The sequence below is a fragment of the Andrena cerasifolii genome, chromosome 12 (genome assembly GCF_050908995.1).
Source record: "Andrena cerasifolii isolate SP2316 chromosome 12, iyAndCera1_principal, whole genome shotgun sequence".
Taxonomy (NCBI): domain Eukaryota; kingdom Metazoa; phylum Arthropoda; class Insecta; order Hymenoptera; family Andrenidae; genus Andrena; species Andrena cerasifolii.
In genome coordinates, this window is record NC_135129.1 from 9,335,646 (window position 1) to 9,354,771 (window position 19,126).

At 49.8% G+C, this 19,126-nt stretch overlaps 3 protein-coding genes across 8 annotated transcripts in view; 1 reads left to right on the top strand and 2 right to left on the bottom strand.

The window, feature by feature from the left end:
• Nucleotides 1-344: 344 nt before the first annotated feature.
• LOC143375028 (uncharacterized) overlaps nucleotides 345-19,126 on the bottom strand; it is a 32,278-nt gene continuing 13,496 nt past the window's right edge. For 4 of the 5 annotated variants that reach the window (XM_076823726.1, XM_076823728.1, XM_076823729.1 and 1 more), the window contains exons 3-9: nucleotides 10,848-10,910; nucleotides 7,831-7,898; nucleotides 7,515-7,629; nucleotides 6,696-6,864; nucleotides 6,458-6,600; nucleotides 5,793-5,923; nucleotides 345-5,697 (exon numbers count right to left, since the gene is read on the bottom strand). In XM_076823726.1, the coding sequence (XP_076679841.1) occupies nucleotides 5,349-5,697; nucleotides 5,793-5,923; nucleotides 6,458-6,600; nucleotides 6,696-6,864; nucleotides 7,515-7,629; nucleotides 7,831-7,898; nucleotides 10,848-10,910 (1,038 nt within the window). In that variant the 3' untranslated portion in view covers nucleotides 345-5,348. The remainder of the gene's footprint in view (nucleotides 5,698-5,792; nucleotides 5,924-6,457; nucleotides 6,601-6,695; nucleotides 6,865-7,514; nucleotides 7,630-7,830; nucleotides 7,899-10,847; nucleotides 10,911-19,126) is intronic. The other variant, XR_013086792.1, reaches the window with a different exon arrangement.
• On the bottom strand, nucleotides 8,228-9,451 carry LOC143375029 (uncharacterized). Its single transcript, XM_076823731.1, has 3 exons — nucleotides 8,967-9,451; nucleotides 8,405-8,786; nucleotides 8,228-8,331 (listed from the first exon to the last, which is right to left on the bottom strand). The coding sequence occupies exons 1-3, from the start codon at nucleotides 9,015-9,017 to the stop codon at nucleotides 8,306-8,308; spliced, it is 459 nt and encodes a 152-aa protein (XP_076679846.1). The 5' UTR covers nucleotides 9,018-9,451; the 3' UTR covers nucleotides 8,228-8,305.
• LOC143375243 (pancreatic lipase-related protein 2-like) lies at nucleotides 13,196-18,813 on the top strand. 2 transcript variants are annotated; one of them, XM_076824170.1, is made up of 7 exons: nucleotides 13,196-13,460; nucleotides 15,782-15,881; nucleotides 15,958-16,106; nucleotides 16,682-16,917; nucleotides 16,988-17,231; nucleotides 17,322-17,606; nucleotides 17,677-18,813. In XM_076824170.1, exons 1-6 carry the CDS (start codon nucleotides 13,268-13,270, stop codon nucleotides 17,555-17,557), a joined length of 1,158 nt encoding a protein of 385 aa, XP_076680285.1. In that variant the 5' UTR covers nucleotides 13,196-13,267; the 3' UTR covers nucleotides 17,558-17,606; nucleotides 17,677-18,813. The 2 variants fall into 2 exon arrangements, with proteins under 2 accessions (XP_076680285.1, XP_076680284.1); XM_076824169.1 differs by having other exon boundaries at nucleotides 17,322-17,603; nucleotides 17,677-18,810.

A 19,126-nucleotide genomic window follows, 5' to 3' on the forward strand; every position in this document is an offset into this window, starting at 1 on the left:
GTAGTACAATTCATGGGTACGATTATGTTCGACGAAGTGTAATTTACATTCGATAAAGTGTGAATTATATTTGATGATGTGTGAGTTGTGAACTATGAGGCGTGGGCTGTGAAGTGTATGTTACATATATGTATTATAAAAATAAAAATTAGGAAGACTGTAGTATAAATTACAAACTACAAATTGGGAAGTGCGAGTTTCGAGGTGTGGACTGCGAGGCAGGAGATTTTATGCACTACGTTCGTGTGTAGTTTTAAATAAAGTGGGAAAAATCAATGACTGAGTTTAGAATTCTGATAATTCAACTGGATAGGTGACGTGAGATCAAACGGGTTTAACTAACATTCATTGTAACGTTTTATTTGATTTCTGTTCATATTCACTGTCTGTTCGTACAGATCGTAACACATCGCGTAATACAATTTTCTCGTAGAAGAATCTCCTCCTCCCCTCGTGTGTTCGACTTGAAACGGAACTACGAAAAATAGACTCGATAAAATCAACCGTTCCTTTCCTTCCACCTTCCATCCCTCGCGTTCCCTTGAGCGCTCATTTCCCAGAAAATGGGAGAACATCCCCCTTTCTCCGAGATGCAAACGTCCCCCCTCGCTTTCGATCCTCTTCGAGCTTCTCCTAAGTTTTTCGTCCAAGGAGCCACGGAAGAAGCCAGATCCCGCTGCGTTATCACATCCCCGACGCGCCTAATGATCCATAATCGCAACGATGATTACTATCAACAATGTAGAGTATAAGATTTATAAATTTTGATTCTCCAACGCGGAACAGGGCTTCTTGCCACGAGCGACCCTTCGACGCTAGACTCCTCTTTGGCCTGACTCACAGTCCAACGAAACAAATTCCCTACCGTTAAAAAATCGTGTTCCTTAGAAATAAAATTAGGCATCAGGTTGCCCGATGGTTCTACCTCTGGCCAATCAGGAGCTACATCGCAACGAAAGAAACTCTTTACAGACAACGCGAACATGTGCTGAACCCCGAGTCATCCTTATCAGACGGCTCGTTATCAAACGATCGTACACACGTTACGCGAGTATTACGCTGGAACGCGACACGATCACTTGTGCCTATAGCAGCGACCATCTATTACGGCTGTTCCAGATCACTGTATCGTTGCCGGAGCCTTTCTTCCGAAGGAAATCGATCAGAGAGATGGAAGAGGTCGATCTGACGATACAGTGGCATCGAGTAGCCTTAACAGCTGGCCGCGACTCTATTTTGGGAAAAAACATCGCTATCGTAGAACTCTCGCTGTGACAATTGGCCTAATTTATAAACTCTCTACAAATCTCTCTTACACGATAAAGTACAATAAAGTTGTCCTGTGTACGCATTAAACGCGATGCACGCGCTCTCCTCCCTTCACCTATACTTTCATCTCTTCGCCACTTAAATCGCGTATTTATTGCCAACAGTTTGTGTCTTTGGTATCTCAGTTTCCGCCTCCTTCTCCGTACGCACTCACCCTCTGCTCATAACCGCGCTGTGAGCCATCGTATCTTTGCAGTCTTCCTAGCTAGACTTTCCTGAATGCTCACTGGACTGTCCTCTTAATCCTTTGCCATATCGAGATGCACTCGTTACCAGTGAAGGGTTTCCGAAGTGGTTTCCATGCCTGCATCCAACGTTACTATGACTGTTTCCAGTCGTAGCCCCTGATTTCTTGAGGATATGACGATGCATTAGCAGTCAAGTGCCTTTGAAAGTTGCTGGAAACACTTCCACAGCAATGGCATCGTCAAATTCTCAAGAAGATGCAAGCAAAGCTGATGGAACGCCTTCGCAATGTTCTACACAGGCACAATCAGCACGTGGACGCCTCGATTGTAGTCGAATTGCAAGAAATTGACTACTGAAGGCTGCTTTCTCACCTGCGCTTCCAACAAACACTTCCAAATGCAAGTTTATAGACACAGCCGTGCGCACTGTTGCGTATCTGACACTTGAACGCGATAAATTGCACTTGGAAGTGTTTCTTGAAGCGCGATCGTGGCTTTGGCGACAGAGTGCACTTGATCCACTTTTCTGAGGCGAGATTCCGAGGTTCTGAGTATTCAGATCTTAAGCAGCCAATTTCCAGCTGTCAGACTACAAGAATAGTAGGAACGGCGACCACGGAAGGCTCGAGTCACCTCGTTTGTTCGTATCTTCCCTACATTCGCCAATTCCGCCGAGTTTCATGAATCCCAACGAAAATATCCACTTGCAGCGGCGATGCACATACGTACACGATAAAATTGACTTTACGATGGCAGAAAACACTCGACGGTTTTCCTTCTCTCTCACACACTCTCTCTCTCTCTCTCTCTCTCTCTCTCTCTCTCTCTCTCTCTCTCTCTCTCTCTCTGTGATCTCTTCTCCTAGCCACTCGCTCGATATCGGTTCCCCTTCCGTTCCACTCTCTCTCTCTCTCTCCCTGTCTCTCCCTTTTGGATCCGAGAAAGTCTCGCGAATGCAACGAAATGATTCGAGGCCGTTCAGCTCTGTACGCGCGAGGATTCTCTTGACATTCACCCCTCAGCTTTGGGGGTTCTTTTCTCCCCGCGCTCGACAGGGTTCCACTGTGCCTCGAGCGTCGAGAAGAACCCTCGAGCGATCCTTAGACAAATTTCTGGCCGCTCTTGAGCCCTCGAACCTCTATTCTTAGTAAGAATTCCAAGCAACTTAGCCCTTTCCAAGATTCACCTTTGCAAATATCCGAACGGTGAATTTCAAAGCCTCCCGAATGCCACGGAGAACCTTCGGCGCTACGACACCTCGGCCACGAAACGTGGACGATGTCTGAGCTCGTTACAGATGAAACTAACGTAACAGGTAATAATTGACAGTCTACATTATACGCTAATTAGCAGCGTCGTTGGGTCAGCTTCATCCACGGCCCACGATTCCCGAAGCCCCGGACTGGTCCCGCGCAGGGGTGGGATCGATAGGTTCCGGCCGAGGGGGTGAAGTGGACGCAAGGACGCCAATTAAAATGTACTAATCGCTACTGATATGTACGCGATGTTCTCCCCGGACGCAAGAAAGTATCGCCCTGTCCAGTTCCTTCGCCGAGTTCCGCGGGGAAAAATGAAGCCACCCTGTAGCGGGGTTTCGTCTTGAAATCTGCGTAACGAGCTCATTCGAAGCGGAGCGGAATTCGAGACTATCTCGGCCGTGCGAAGGGAACAGGGGGCTAGGTAACTGTTTCACGCCATTCTCTGCTCAGCCCTGGAAACACGACGCGTCCTTTGACAACGTAACTCTCCCTGCTATCTCCGATCGTTTAAAAAATAAATATTACCGGCAGTGCGTAAATTAGGTCAAGTTGGAGGAGGACGAACGACGAGCGTTTCGAACAGAGAGACACGCAAACGAGGGTTGGAAAAAGCTGGGGGAGGTGGGTGGGTTGGTGGATCAATCGAATAAATGTTCCCTCGCGAGATATCGTTCGTTTGCCAATCTATTTTCTCCATTCTCCCTTTCCGTTTCCGTTCCTGCCCTTCGCCCCTGTTTTGATATCGCGCCTTTCTCCACGTCATTGTCGCGCGCTGTAAAAAAATTGCTTTTTGATTTTTGGCTGCTCGAGCTGGCTCGAGAGCGACGCTGGTCGAAAGACGTCCAAAGGAATCGTTCTGAAACAGCACCGTCAGTTGGTCTAATAATATAAAATATCGATCAACCATTAATTCTACCGAGCTAATTGTTTTATCCAGCATCGCTCGTCGCGCCGAGGGGTCGGTAAAGGGACTGGGCGGGAGCGGGGGTTGAACAGCTTCAAGGAGGTCTAACCGTGGATTAATAATCGTTAATCGTATACTCGTGAGATATTCATCCACTTCGCTCTTCCAACGATTCTCACATTTCTACGGGCACGTTCTCTCCCCGGCTGCGTCGACACTGTCGACGGTGCCCCGCGACCCTTCTGGGGCCGCTGTTCTCAGGAGCGTGCGGGAAAGAATCTAGGGGTAGTAATAGTTCTGCAAGTAGTCGATTAATCGAGTCTCTCGTGTCGTGTCTCGAGAGAGAGATAAAAGAGAACTAAATGAATCGGTTCGCAGTACGCTACGCGTCCACGGCTATCGAAGGGCGTTGCCTTCCGTCCCTATCTTATCGCGATGCACTTGAAAACTATCGAAAACTCGTCAAAGAACCCGACCACCCTTCTTCGATTAGGTCGTGATTAGATCGATTAGATCGTGTACGAGTTCTACCCTCGTGCTTAGTACACGTACGCGTGAAAGGGGTGAAATTAATTGGCAAGGAGGGAATGAAAGCGAAAGAAATGCCTCTGCTTTGTCGATAAGATCCGCTAAAGTTACATGATACGGATGAGTTTGATATCCGTCGACTCGGAGAAGATCCCGCGGAACATCGAGTTTGATTTATTCTCACGTCAACGTGCTCTGCTCTTCTTCTTCACCTGCCTCTTCGTTTACCTGGGGAATGACGAATGAGATCGGGGATTCCTAGCGGAGGAACGATGGCTAGTTTGAGTCGACTGGAGGAACAGGATTATCGATCGCGTGGAACGATCGCGATCGACGAGGGTGGGTTCGCGTGTTCGGGAACCCGGTGATGATCGGCCTACGTCCTCAAGAAGTATTGTCTGTGAAGCAGAGTCGAGGGGATAGGTCTCGGATCGTTCCCGTCCCCCTTTAACCACTAAAACGAACAGACACGTTATATACGAACCGATGGAGTGACCTATAAAAAAGTAAGAAGAAACGTCTCGGGAGTGAAAAAGTGAGCGCTCGGTTATGAAGGGTGGGGCCTGGGGGGGCGTTAAAGATTACATGATAATGAAATAAGATAGCAACATTGCGCTACGCTCTCGAGTCTCTTCCTATCGATTAGTATTATTAGTCCGCGATAACTCGATATGACAGGTTGCTAAGTTTGGCCGCTTCTAGGTTTTCTTAGGTATAACTTCTCTATCGCCGCTATGCGTTCGCTTCCCTCGGGACCGCCTGCCTGTTCAAGATGCGTCGCGAGCGCGTTGCCTCGCCTCTTATAAAACGTTAAAATGCCTTACCTTAATTGTCCCTGAACCGAAGAAACATATAGAGATCCTGTCTCCCCTGGAACGAGACCGCTACTTTCCGAGTCCTCTGACTCGGAGGGCTCGAGAGGGCGAGGGAAGAAGACTACCGGGGATTACAAAACGCGCGCCTGAATGTTTGATTTGAACGACAGCCGGGCTCGCAGTTCATCTTGAACGGGTCCCTAGGTCGGTGAGATCAAGTGTATCGAAAATCCTTCGTTCCCCATCGGGATCGCGAGTCGTCCAGGCTTTTCGGATACCTTATTGATCGCCCTGAACATCTACGTTGTCCCTACACGACAGAAGACTACTTTTCTTCCCTGAGGAGGGCTTCCTCTGCCTCCTTTCGCCTCGCCTTCGCCTCCTTCTTGGCCCTCTTCTTCTCTTCCTTGGCCAGCTTCTTCGCCTCCTTCTGCCTGCTCTTCTCAGCCTTCTCCTCCTCCTTCTGGCGAGCCTTCTCCGCCTTCTCCCGTTCCTTCTCCCTCTCCTTCTCCTTCTTCGACTTCTGCACCTCCTGGACCACGGACAGCTTGGGCGCCGACTGTGGCCTCTTCATCGACGACCTCACCGACGGCGAGGGCGTCGAGGTGGCGCCGCTGGTCGAGCCTCTCGGGCTCGGCGATGTCTCCAGTTGGGTCACGATCTTTTGAGCACACCTGTAACACGGGCCATTCGCGTAGGTCGCGTGAGAACGTGGAAAATTCGCTTTCAATTAGATTAGAAATCAAGAAATCGGTGGATCGTTAATTACCGTATCCTCGTGGAGGCTTTCCCAGCACGATAATCCCTCTGGAATTCCTTGATCGGTGGCAATCTACGCTCCCTGTTCTCCCTCATCACTTCTTCCTCCTCGACCACCTGCTGAACAGGATCCTGGTACTCCTGGGTACACAAACGGCGGATAGTCAGTGAATCGAACAACTTATCTTTAGGTGTTATACCTAGTCAGGCGGCCGAAAAGATGCGAACATGGCGGCTATTTAAAGTTGAAATCCTGATTTTTTCGTTCAAAAATCATGCGAAAAAAATCAGGATTTCAACTTTAAATAGCCGCCATTTTGTTTTAAATTAATATTTCGGAACATTCTCTCCGTCAACCTGAGGATACATTAATATACCAACGAAATCTTTTTTATCTTTTGATTTTAGATAATCTGGTTCCGAATGGCTGTGGTTACCGCAAAACGAAATGTTTAAAAATAGTCAGTTGTTACTTTATTATAGACGTAAATATTTTTCTACGAAAAAATTACCAAATGTTCTTTAAATGTTGCTCTTTTAAGCACAAAAACTTTTTTAAAAATATACGCTTTCGCTTCGTCAAAAAAATCACAAATATTCGCCTCCTTTCGGCCGCCTGACTAGGTAATATAACTCCTTAATACTAATAGACTTCTCCAGACATATCCAACAGACCTGAATCCTGATCTTCATGGACTGCGTCTGCGAACGTCTCAAAGTGGCGCCAGAAGGTTGCCTCACCCTCAAAGGCTTCCCAAGGCTGGAACTTCCTGTGCTACCCGCCGAAGACGAACTCGAAGAAGATACGGAAGACACTCCTGATCGAACAGACGCAAAATGACATCAGACACCACGATCCTCTATGAGAATTCTACTCGCTCGATCGCGCAGCCGTTTCCAGGCTTCTACGAACCAGAAATAGAGGATGAGCCACTGGCCATGGAATACAGGGAGGCAGAGGCAGGCACATTTCCGGCGACCCATCTGCCACCAGGTCCGGACACCCCGATGGACACTCCGGTGCCCATATTGTACTCCGACGCACTTTGCGGCAGAACCCAGGACTTCCCTGACATCGAGTACTACGGAAAACGAACATCGCTACCGTAAGTCGCGGCGTCGATGGTTACCCAAACGATACCTACGTTGACCTTTTGCTTTGAGCGTCCGATAAATGTGTATCGGGCGATAGGAGCAGAGTTTTCGCGGCTCTCAAAGCGGCACCGAATCGCCTCTAACGTTATCGAAAAAAAAAAAAATAAACGAGGGAACTGGAAGCTATCGGGCTGAACGGATTACTCGCGGATGGTTTCTCGCGTATTCGAGAGTTTCGCGGGATTAATTGCGGAGGAACGCGAGAAGAGTGGATCGCGCATTCGGGGGCGTTTATGAAAAGCTTTCGCGAGCGGTCATACGTCGCGGTATTCAGGCTCGCTGAAAAGCGTCAAGGGCTTTCCAGGTCCGCTCCAATTAACTGCAATTTTACGTGGCCGCGGCCGAATCGGCCAATATGAAGGGCCGTGCCCTTCGGGGCGAAGGAGAGATTCTTGAAATTTCTCCGAGAACCGGCGCTCCGAAACGGTCACGTCAGAAGAGGGCGCGAGAAGAGCGTTCCTCGCGGTTGAAGGGGGCGCAACGGGGGCGGTGAATGCATGTAGGTCGGCGAAAGATACCGGAAGCAGTTGGCGCGGACATTAAAAGACCAAGCCGCGTAATTATCTGCGCTACTTACGTCTCGCGGGATGAGGGTCTGCTTCAGACGCAGGATCTTTGCTCTGCATATGACGCATCTCAGCGGCAGAAGCCTCTGCGAGACGGCCATTTGGATCGTTTTCACGAAGCAGCGTCTGTGGAACAGCAAGAACAAAGCCGTGACGAGTATTCCGATGACCAGGCGGGACATACGTGCACACTACTCTCTGAGGTATTGCTTGTGCAGCATGCTTGGGGAAAGGCTTAGTCTACGGCGTGCAAACTTGCCCTGATAGCTTGGAGATGGTCAGAGGGTGGCGTGTGCGAAACCACCACCGACAAGACAAGCGTTTTACCTGCAAACCACTCGATGGCCACAGGGGACCGTTTGCATCGTGGCTCTGGCGTTGACGCAGATCACGCACTGCAAGAAAAACGGCAAACGGTAATCGAGATTTAATCCCGCCGACGAGCGGAACGTTTCGGATTAATTCGTCGGGAGAGGGAAGTGTTTCACGCCTGGTGACTTCGGTGAAAAGGTCAAAGGTAAAATGAATTCTCTTTGGGCGTTCCTGGATGGCCAGCAGAGGGTTCCCGGGGTTGAACGAACATTTTTCGACGCTTACGCCTTTCAAAGGGGAAGGTTTACATAACCCAAATAGAGATGAGAATGTGGTAGCTGAATTCTGACTGGGTCCCAGGGAAAATGATCGATTCGGGGGTGGAAGATACGCAAGAACGTCACGCCACAGCTTTCCTGCCAATAGATTTATTTAATTATCTAACAAACTACAAAGAAAAATGATCAACTCTGCGATAGCTTATGGTCCTTTAACCCATACCAGGCATAGCTCCACCTAAACAGAAATAGACCGCGTTCAGACACAGAGTCTCAGTTACCAGGAATGGTCCCCTAAACGTGATATTCACCCATCATGTTTCCGGCGGTCTTAGCCATGTCCCCCATGACCTTGGTCATGGTGTGCATCCCAGTGGCCATGGCTTCACCAAAGCCACCCCCCATGCCTCCGTGGGGTCCACCTTCCTGTTCGCCTCCCTGTTCACCCTCGGCGAATCTCTTCGCTCTCATTTGAGAGCTCATGTCCCCAGATGGCATGGAACCCATATTCGGCGGTGGTCCACAAGGTGGCATTCCATCGGGTGGAGGTGGAGGTGGCATTCCATCGGGTCCCATTGGAGGTGGCGGGCATTTTGGGGCATCTTGCGGACTACGTTTCCCTCTCAAAGTCGGCGTCGTTTCACCAGACCCGCTCCGAGAATCGGATTCTGACGAAGCTTCGCTGACCTCGAACTAATTTAAGCGATCTAATTTAAATGATGTCTGACGACAGGTCCAACTATGGATCTCCTATGGTTCAGAGCCTTTTCTCTCGAAAAGTTGGTGAACGAATGGGAACCAGTTGGACCACGGTGCGTGAAGATCGCCAGCACGCAGAGAATATAGGAGCGAGAATCGTTTTCTTTTGCTTACGGTGAGCACCAAAACGGCGGCGACACCGGCGACGAGTAGTAGACGCTTCATGGTTCTTGATGCCTGGACACTGTTACCCTCGTTTCGGAATCGAGGGAATAAATAGCGAGCACTGGCCGTTGCAGGGAAAGGGAAAGAGAGACAAAACAGCACGAGACAGACAGTGCACGGCGTGTCGCACGCGAAAAGTACTCGCTGAAGAGGAAATCATCTCCTGGCGTCATTATCGGCTCCACTGATATTGTCGCCTATTGTTCTTCGCGCGGCATATTCTTCCTTCTTGTTTTCCTTGTTTTTCTTTCACTCGCTCGACACGAACAACAGCGGAAATGACGAATGGACCCGAGCCACGGGCTGGCGTTGAAGCGGCTCGAAAAATATTGTTTCGATCTCATACACACGGAAGAGCATTGCTGTTTCTAGTTTAAAATTGCCTACGTTTTCCTCGCGACGCTTTGAATCTTATCGCCTGCCCAATTATTTACCTAATTCCAGTTTAATAGCCGCGATCCTTATCGCCTACGGAAACCAATAATTTGTCTCGCGACAGCAATTGCGCCCAGCAGGGCCCATTAAAATTACGCAATCGCTCTGTGTCTTATTAACACGCTACTGTTCCAAGTACAATTAACAAAAAATATTTCATACTTCCAAGTGTCCCTTCAGCGTCCACTATACTCGCCCTTTCGCCGCTGAAAGCTCCCCGTACCCCAAGGATATTTCTGGAGAGAGACGAAAATAACTGAATGGCTGGATTGATTGAAAACAAGCGTCATTAAGGTGATTAAAGCACTAGCTCGTCGTTAATGACGCAATCCGGAAGTCGGTCGCGTTTCAAGCCTCCAGGATCGTCCAGAGTGTCGCGCGTGACGAGTGTGCCCGCTGGCCCCAACGTTTGCAAGCGCGGACCCAAGGTAATAGACGTAACCGAATTATGCGCCGGCTTGATCGAAATATTAATAGTTCGCCGAGGGTGGACGAGCACGTCAGGAGTCGCAGGCTGGCCGCTTTGTCAGCCTCGTTAATCGACTTTCGCGAGCCACTGAGCGGCTCGTTCACACGGAAATTGCAACTTTTCCGGGCCAGCGATCGTCTTTCGAACGACAGAGAGGCCTCTGCCGCGCCGCATCCGGTTTTCAGCATCGAAAAACTTTCCGTGCAACCCGCTGTGCACGAAGTGTATCGATACGTGCAGCTTTCTAGGTCAGTGTACCCCTCTCAGTCCTCCGCTTTTTTTTTCAGCGTGAACGTCGTAAAAATAGCCTTCCGCGGCTAAAATAACGCGAACCGTTTTTTCGACCACGTAGCACGTGATCGGCGAGAGCTTTCGGTGTGTTTTCCGGGTGGCGACGCGTGTGGCAGTTCGAGAAGCTTGTTACGAGAGACAGTTTGTTGATCACGAGGCTGGAACTTCGAGACGTTTGAGTGACGCGACGGCGAGGGAGGTTTCTCTCATTCCACCCTCTCCACTCGCGGAGGAAACGAGAAAATCACATTGCCCCGCCAATCATCGGTCCTCCTTGGTGAAATTACGAATTAGGCTTGATTACGTCTTGTCCCTCGTAGCGAGGGAGAAAGTAACGAGGTTACCAGCGTGGAAGCTCGAAGAGAAAAGCGGAGGACACGGCGGAGAGGACGGCTGACCTTTATCCTCCAGCCGCCTCTGCGTTAGGGTCCTCCTGGGGTGTCGATTGGATCAGGGACTGCTCCAACTTTCCCCAAGGAATTTCTTTCGTTCCACTGGTGGGATTAAGCGACATCCCCCGGCGGCATTTCTCGTCGAATCGGAATATTTGATTTCGGGGGGTTAATTCGGCAAAGTGGATCCCTTTGAAACCGATTATTTCGAAGGGGTCAGGGTTTACGCGGTTCCCCACTTACCTCATCCTCCTGCGAGGAGGCCAGCTCTGGCTCGTTCTCCTCCAGCTTCGTCAACAGCTTGTCCTGAAACGAGAAGAAATCTCTCATAGAATCAACGCGAAAGAGCCTCGACGCTGGATTTTAACAGCAACCCTTAGCGGGACTGACATTTCTGCCGATTCATGGCCGGGCGTTTTACTTCCCTCATGCGGATCGATTTTTTCTGGGGAGACAGACAAGTTGAAGGCCTGATCGTTTTCGCGGAAGGTTGAGTAACAGCGATATAGTAGCCACTCGGCAATTGTTCCCGGTGCTATTTTTGCGGCCGTGCGTACTAGGAAACGATCGATATATTATTCCCTGCCCGTCACCCCCGTTTTTCACCCTCTAAGAGCCTCTTTCCACGAACTCGCGACTCGACCGTCCGTCTGCCAAAGGAGCGCGAGCGCCTTGCCTCCAGTTCCTTCTCACTTTTCAGACACGCTCGCCGAGAGGCCCTCGAACGAGACATCTTCGAATCGATGCGAGCCAACTCCACTAAACCACTTCTCGGTGCTTCGATTCAATGTTTCGTCAACTCTGCTCCGTGGTATTTCAAGCGTTACTGCCGCGGCCTCGTTGGGGACATTTAAAACACTCGAAGGGTTCAATGCCAGAGGACAGGGGAGAAAGGGGTAGAATCTGGCGAAGTTGTTGGCACGTGGTTCGTCGCAGGAGCAATAGCGTCGCGCGATAGGGATGATCGGTGGTGTTCGCAGCTAGAAATTGGCCGACCGTGATTCGCGATGGTCCACTGTTCGGTGCGTCAGAGTGAAAAGTTGCTGTACCAATGCTGTGCACCCTGGTGGGGATATTTTGCGCATCATCCCCCTAATATCTGGAAAGCACCCTGACCCAGATACACGGTGCGCGTGGAACAACCAGACGGTCCTCTGGCAGGATCATCCGACATCGAGTGAAAACGCCACGCGACATACGCCGACGACTTTTACGTTCATTGTTTTTTTTTTGCGGGCGACGCGATAGCCGGCTCCGAAAAACGAGCACCGGGACTCCAGGGATGAACCGTGCACTTGTCCCATTACAGGGGACCAAGCATGTATAACCTCTCCGTTCTGGAGATTAAGCTTGTTAGTGGAACGGACTCGTTTACCATGAATCATTACTTTCAGAGGGATCAACAATCTTCCCTTCAATCCAAATTACAAAAAAAATAGTTCTTTCTATTTTATATTCGCAGCTGTTTTCTGTATGGGCTCTTGCGATCTCTCGCTTAAGAGAGAATCCTATTCTTTGGACTAAAAACACAGCAAAATTAGGAATTTTTTTTTAAGTAACCAGTGTTTCGATTCATCTGAAATTTGGACCAGGTTTTGATGCATCTTTGAGGAAGCTGCACTTTTTTTCTTATTAATTTTTAACCATAAATATTGTAGTTATGCATGATCGACCATCACGCCGCGCAAAATTCGCCGGCCGTTGGTGTGCATGATATTTATATACCAGGTAATCTCAAAGAGAAAAAAGAAACGGCGTTTTATTTTATACATATGTAGCTTGAAATCGATGAACCAGCAAAAAATAAAAAAAATTATTGAACAGGGTGGAGAGTGTTCAAACAGAAAGGTCTGAAACTTTAATTATTGCGATTCAATTTTGCGCCAATTTTCTTATGTAACAAAAGACGTATAGAACTTAGCGATATTCTGGTTCAGCTACATATGTACAAAGTAAAACGCCGTTTCATTTTTCTGTTTCAGATTACCTGGAAGGTAAATATCGTGCGCATCAGCGGACGACGAATTTTGCGCGGTGTGCATAACTCCTATATTTATTATTAAAAATGAATAAAAAAAAAACTGCAACTTCTTTAAGGATGCATAAAAACATGGTCTAAATTTCAGATGAATCGATATGCTAGTTTCTTAAAAAAAAACCTAAATTTTGCTATGTTCTTAGCCCATAAAATAGGATTCCCCCTTCAATTTTACGCTGGTATTCAGGTGAATATAGAAAAGCAATAGTATTGTTGCTCTGTCCTATAATTCGCCGTGTATGGACTCCTGAAAATTCTGTATTCGGACGGTTAATGGAATTACGGGGCAGTGGAAATTGCGCAATTTCCATTCGATACAGCGTCGATCGCAAATGAATTTGCAGTCGTTCCTAACGAAGCCAAGAAGGCCATCGAGCATTCAATTAGTTGCTTGATTTCCTGCTTCCAATTTCCCGAATGATTGTCGCAGCTCGCATTTAGAGATTAATCCGCCCGTCCGGCCATCGAAAGCGAATCTCTGGGAAACATGTTGGGCGACCTGTTAGGCTCGAGGTTAGGTGGGATTTGTCGATATTCCGTAGAAATTTTCGATACCAGCGATCCAAGACTGTTAGATCGGAATATTCTAAGTTCTAGGAAAAGGAGCCCGGCAGAGACTGGCGTCATGCTCGGGATCCTTCGAGCAGCCGCTCAGATGCCGGCTTTCAATTTCTGCCAGTTTGCTCCAGCACCTATCGTTGATAGGAATCGCGTCCTTCCTCCCGTTCTTTTCGCCCGGGTGTCTCGTTTTCGTGGAGAAATGGTGGTGCCGCTGTTCCTGGTCTCCGCATTGTGCCGTATAATTGTAATCAGACGAGGTAATGCAGCCGTACGTTCATGGCTCCAAGCTATTAACGAACGGTCCTTCGGTACGGTGAAAAGTCTCGTGGGTGACATTTAGCAATCTTTATTGCCTCTTAATCGTCGCGTCTGTTACTTACCGGTCACGAAATGCCGGAATTTCGAGGATAATTATGCCCCGGGTCCACGGCCAGCGAAATTACCCGGCGATAAAAAGAACGACTTGAAACGTGGGCGCCGCGGCGGCAGAAACGCGCGGAGGAAACGTTCCTCCTTCTTAATTAAAAGAGTTGTTTTCGTGACGGGGCGCGTGCTCGTTGCGAGGCGAGTGAATAACAGCGGCACTTGAATTTCGGGGCTTTGCTTTTAACCGGGCCTGCTTTTGAATGCACATACCGAAAGGAATTTACCGGCCGTGGAAACTGCAGGTCCTTTTGTAAGACACGGAATAACGGTAATTCCGGTAGAAAAATGTGATTTCAGTGCGGTAACGTCTGCCTGGACGTTTCATAAATTAATTACCGAGCGTAGAAATCGTAGTGGTATTTATATATTTAGTAAGCACCGCGGTTTGCCTCGATTCCAGCTACACTGTACATGCTCGCGGATTCTGTTACTTTCACTCCGAGCAAGATGGTAACTAGGTGAACGTAACCACGGATACCGAAGATCCAGGGCGAATTGGGTTACCATTAATCGACCACACTAATCAGTGCGTGCCGCGCGTCGGATTTCTCGAGCAAGATCATTGAGAGCCTGGTTTCCTTTAATATCTCCATTCGCTAATTAAGCCATCGCGAGTGGATGAATTCTTACGGTGATCGTGGTTCCGTAGAACGTCCACTGAATCGCGCAGCGTCTTGCCGGGTCGTTTGAGGCTGATCAGAGAACGCTTTCACGTAGCTGTGACCGTGTCAGCGTTGCACCAGTCACGGAGAATGATTTCTCGCCGCCACAGAATCACGGCTATCGAGTGGGTCGGCTGCATTAGGTTAAGAGCACTCGCGGTGTGATCGATATTGCAAAAGCAGCCCGGAGCGGCTCCGTTTCGTTCGACTTTTCGCGCCTCGATTTATTGTCCAGCGGCAACGATGCCCGAGGTTAATTAACTCGTTCTGGATGCTCAGTCGTTTTATCTATCGCGACCGCAGGCTGCGACAGAGTGGAAAAATGATCCTTCGCTGAAAGTTACTTTTTAAGCGAACTGTGAAGTAAATGGTGCCCCGCGAAATCAGATCCGACATCGGCAACGCGAAGCATGGCAGCTAGCACAGGTTTCAGCTTTGAAGTGTGGAGCAGGCAGTGTGTTAAATAATACATTTAGAATATAGCTCCTAACCAGCAGCTATCATTGGAGTCTCTAGTGATAGAGCTAACAGAAGACTAGTCATCCGGCAATGGAGACCAGTCAGGGTGAGTTAGATATCACTCAAGTCTCACCCGAGTGCAATTCGTGTTTCAGCTAGCTATCCTTCTAGTTTGAACTACGGTAAGCGTTAGTTAGACCAAGTTAGACACCAATCAAGGCCGTTAGACGGTTAGATGGTCAGTGACCAAATTAGATCCAAGTAGGCGTGAGCTGGGCTTCGATTACCCGCTGTTAGGTTACGCCCGAGCTGAACAATCGCCTAGATACATAACTGCGCGGTGCGAGGAGGCTTCGATAAAAGAATTTAATCAGCGAACACGACACGATGCTGCGCGCAGCAGACGCGACGAATCGCTCTGCCGCGTTTCCTTCTCCGCGATTCTCCTCTGAAATTACAAACTGTCTCCCCAGCAAGTGGCGAGGGATCAATTTTACCGTGCCATAAGCGCTGTTGCTGATTTACGTTCCGTTCGCGCGCAGAATTCCGGTCTGGGATGTTTTACGGCCGCTATCGAACTATTAAACCGCATTGCACCTACCGCGTCGCAATGTGCCTCGCCTCGAGCGCACGCTGCGCCGAATATCGCGTCAGAGTATCCCCGGAGCCGCTCCGCGGAATTTTACACGCCGCGAAAAACGCCGGCTCGGCTACTTTCCAGGGGAAAGACGCAGGGGCGGGGGACTAGCTAGCGACCAGAAGGGAAAGGAACGCGGAACCCGATCGAGGTGAGTTTTTATCGCGTACCTGGGCGACGCGAGCCGCAGTTTCCCAGTGAGTTGCACGTGCTAGCAGCAGGAGGGAAAAGCCTCCGACAGGGGCGACGCGTATCGCGAGCGATCGGCGGACGCACGCGATATCACGTGTCCCGTCCTCAGGTTCAATGACGACGACCTCGGCGATTGGTCGAGGCCGAGCGTCGCCATGCTTGAGTCGAGCACACGAGGCAACCGTTTCCTTTCTGTCGACAGGAGACAGTCCGATCCACGTCTCGCTGCTCCCGGCGGGCAACTGCTTCTACTGCTGTCCCATTAACGAGAATCGAGACATCAGCTTCCACCTGTACACCAGGTACGAGTAGACTACGGTTTCGTAGTTTCGATAGACAGCTCGATGCTGATTGTTCTCGCGATGCTTGAACCGTCAGGCGGAATCCGACCTACGCCAGCGAGCTGAGCATCCTGGATCCCCACTCGCTGAGGCGCAGCTACTTCGACCCCAGGCACCCGACCGTCATTCACATCCACGGCTACAGCGAAACTGCATTCGAGGGAAGCGCTGCTGCGATTCGAAAAGGTACTGTCTCTCGTTCCTATGCATTACTTTCTTACGTTAATGCCATTTTATAGCGCATCGAGGCTAGAGTCTGTGCTTCTATCAGAGGAACGAAGCACCGTGCTTGTTTCGAAGTTTCTCTTCGGACGAAGGGCATCTGTCGTGCTTAATCGACAGCGTCGAGTGTAATATGATGGAGGATACAGCTCTCAGTGGTAGTCGCGTAGAACACGAGCATACTGTATCCGATTTGCAACTCGCGATACTTTCAGTCGCGCGCTCAGACAGGAATTGATGGTACCTGGCCGTGGACATTAGCAGCTACGGGAATCACCAAGCTACTCTGGGGCATTCTGACAGAATGATGAATAGTGAACTCTTTCGACCGTCTCTCCGTGAGAGGAAACTTCTGCGCTCAGACTTGGTCCATATTTTGCATCCTTCCTCGCCGATGCCACTCGTTTCTGTCACTTCGGTTCTAAGTCTTGAGGTTGCGCATTGTTCGCAGAAAAATTTACTCGGAGTTTATTTACCGCAGAAATTTTAAAGCATCCCTTTCATAGCTCCCGGGTGAAAATACTCCGTTCGCTTTGCAGTCTACCTCCGACGAGGGCACTTCAACGTGATCCTGGTGGACTGGTCGATGCTAGGAGGCCTGCCATGGTACGTGACAGCGGTTCGCAATACAAGAGTGGTTGGGCCCCACGTCGCCCGTTTGGTCAGGTTCCTGGACGCCCAGGGAGCCGTACCGATGTCCAAGCTGCACGTGATCGGTTTCAGTCTGGGCGCCGAAATCGCTGGGTTCATGGGGAAAGCTCTGGCCCCACGGAAAGTAAATTTCAAACACCGTACAGCTGTCTACAAACTAAACTGCCATTCTCAGCTGAACGATTCCATTGCAGGTCGCACGGATCACTGGTCTCGACGCTGCGTACCCGCTTTACATGAACACTGGCAGAGACGGACACCTGACAGCCGCCGACGCGATGTTCGTCGACGTGATCCATACAGACGGTGGACGTCTGGGCTTCCCCAATCCCCTCGGCCACGTCGACTTCTATCCAAACGGCGGCAGACCAATTCAGCCCGGCTGCAATCTGCAGAGTATAATTCGTAGGAGCCTGTCGCGACTCATCAACCAGTACAGTACGTTCGCAAACTCATCGGGAGTTAATTCGGAGCGATCGAAGTGGGAAACTCAATGTCCCTCTGACCAATTGCTCGTCGGATGTTTAGTTGTCTGCGGGCACAATCGGTCCTGGATGCTGTACGTCGAATCCGTGGCAAACCCTTCGGGCTTCCCTGCCAGCCGCTGTCCAAGATGGCACCCTCGTATTCGAGCCAGTTGCACCTGGACCCCCGACGTTCTAATGGGATTCGCGTTGGACGTTCGCGTCAGGGGCAAGTTCTACCTAAGAACCAACGCTGAAGCGCCTTTTGCCAGGAACATGACTGGATACATAGGGAAATAACACCAGGAAGCTCTAGTTTGGATGAACCAAACGAATAAAGAGGAAGGTTGTTACTCTTTTGGGAGACGGTGAATTAAAAGCCTCGATTTTTTCTCAATCGAATTCTCTTCTTTTGGCAGGTGTATCACGGAAACTTCTGCAATTATTCGTCTCTAAATTCCACGACGCTCGGTTCCAAGCTTCCTCTGGGAGCAGAATTTTCTTGGCAAGGCAAGCGCAACCGTTAACACGACGTGGGAAGATACCGAACAGTTGGATTTACCGTTCTACGATTCAAGAGCCTGCCAGCTTTGGTCGGTGCACGAGGAAGACGCGCGTATTGTTTCGTTCGGTGTGATAATAAATCCGAGGTACATAATTAACGATGAAAGCCCCAGTTTATCGCCAGATCTGCTTCTTTCACGGTCGATGGTAACGAGCCCGCGAGAGGGAGCCTCGGAAGGACGTGCAATTTTCGCGGCGCTTCCGATGCACCTTGGCTGTCCTCGAAATATGGAAATTCCAAGGGCAAGTACTTTCTTGTTTCCCATTTTAGACGCTCGATAAGGGTAACTCGGAAGGAACCCGCCAGGCGAAGGTAATTGCGTTAAACATTTCATAAGCCAGAGCACGGCGAACAGAGAGACCCGGTGACCGATAAAACTGGTGGGAAAAGAAAGCGGAAGCTGGCTCATCTCCAATAGTCCGTGGTGCTTTTATTTTGCAGTGATTTTGCTGGATGACTGGGGGACCCGAAAGAACGCGAATCCAGCGCGCTTGCCAATGCAGGCGAAGGAGATTTTAGGGCTGCCTCAGCAGTGACACCTTCCAAGAGGAGGAATAGAAACGCCCCCTAATCAGAGCGATCGTCGCGTCTGAGTCTACGAATTCGAAAGAACCGGGGACCCACGATAGGGAGGAATCGTTCGTCGAGTATTTGCCTGAAACGAACGGAAGCTATTCGACGAAACATCCACGGACCCACGCTCCCGTTGGCGCCAGAGACTTTTCAATCCGTCCCGGCGACAAAGACATTTCTACGAAGCTCCAGCTACCTTTTCCTTTTCCCCTTTGTCTCCCTTTGCCAGCGGATAGCTTCCAATCCATAACGCTCGGACGGGCATCCGCGCAAGACAATGCTTCTCCCTTTTTTACCTCCACGAGCTTTTTCCACGTTCGCCTGTTTGTCCCCGTCGCGAGTAGACTCTTTCATCCGAAAAACCTCGAAGGACGATTGGAAGCGCGAGCACGCGAAGCGATCCATCCAAATGCACGTGTCCTATTCCGCAAAAGAGTCCGAGGCGCGAGTGGCTAGGTGGCCCTTGAGAGGTCGATAACAGTGGTGGCAGAGATCGGTGGTTCGATGAATGTGACGCGCCGCGGTGTGAAACTATCCTCGCGAAGTTCGCGGCTGGTAGGGTGAAGTAGAGCTCTCTTAAATTGAAAGGGATCCAAAATGAAGCTCGAGTACGATCTCGAGCAGTGTTAAGAGCGTTAGCACCCGGGCGATCAAGTGGATTCGAGGACATTCCGTGCGCAATAGGGAATGCAATGTTTGAGAATCAATAGGATGATTTATGTAAAGTGGAA

Coding starts and splice junctions, on each gene's coding strand:
- LOC143375029 (XM_076823731.1), bottom strand. CDS start 9,017: ATGAAGCGTCTACTACTCGTCGCCGGTGTCGCCGCCGTTTTGGTGCTC. Junction 8,787..8,966: donor CCGCCGTTTTGGTGCTCACC/GTAAGCAAAAGA, acceptor CGCTTAAATTAG/TTCGAGGTCAGCGAAGCTTC. Junction 8,332..8,404: donor GACCGCCGGAAACATGATGG/GTGAATATCACG, acceptor ATTTCTGTTTAG/GTGGAGCTATGCCTGGTATG.
- LOC143375243 (XM_076824170.1), top strand. CDS start 13,268: ATGCTCGGGATCCTTCGAGCAGCCGCTCAGATGCCGGCTTTCAATTTC. Junction 15,882..15,957: donor AGCTTCCACCTGTACACCAG/GTACGAGTAGAC, acceptor TTGAACCGTCAG/GCGGAATCCGACCTACGCCA. Junction 17,232..17,321: donor GCGACTCATCAACCAGTACA/GTACGTTCGCAA, acceptor TCGGATGTTTAG/TTGTCTGCGGGCACAATCGG.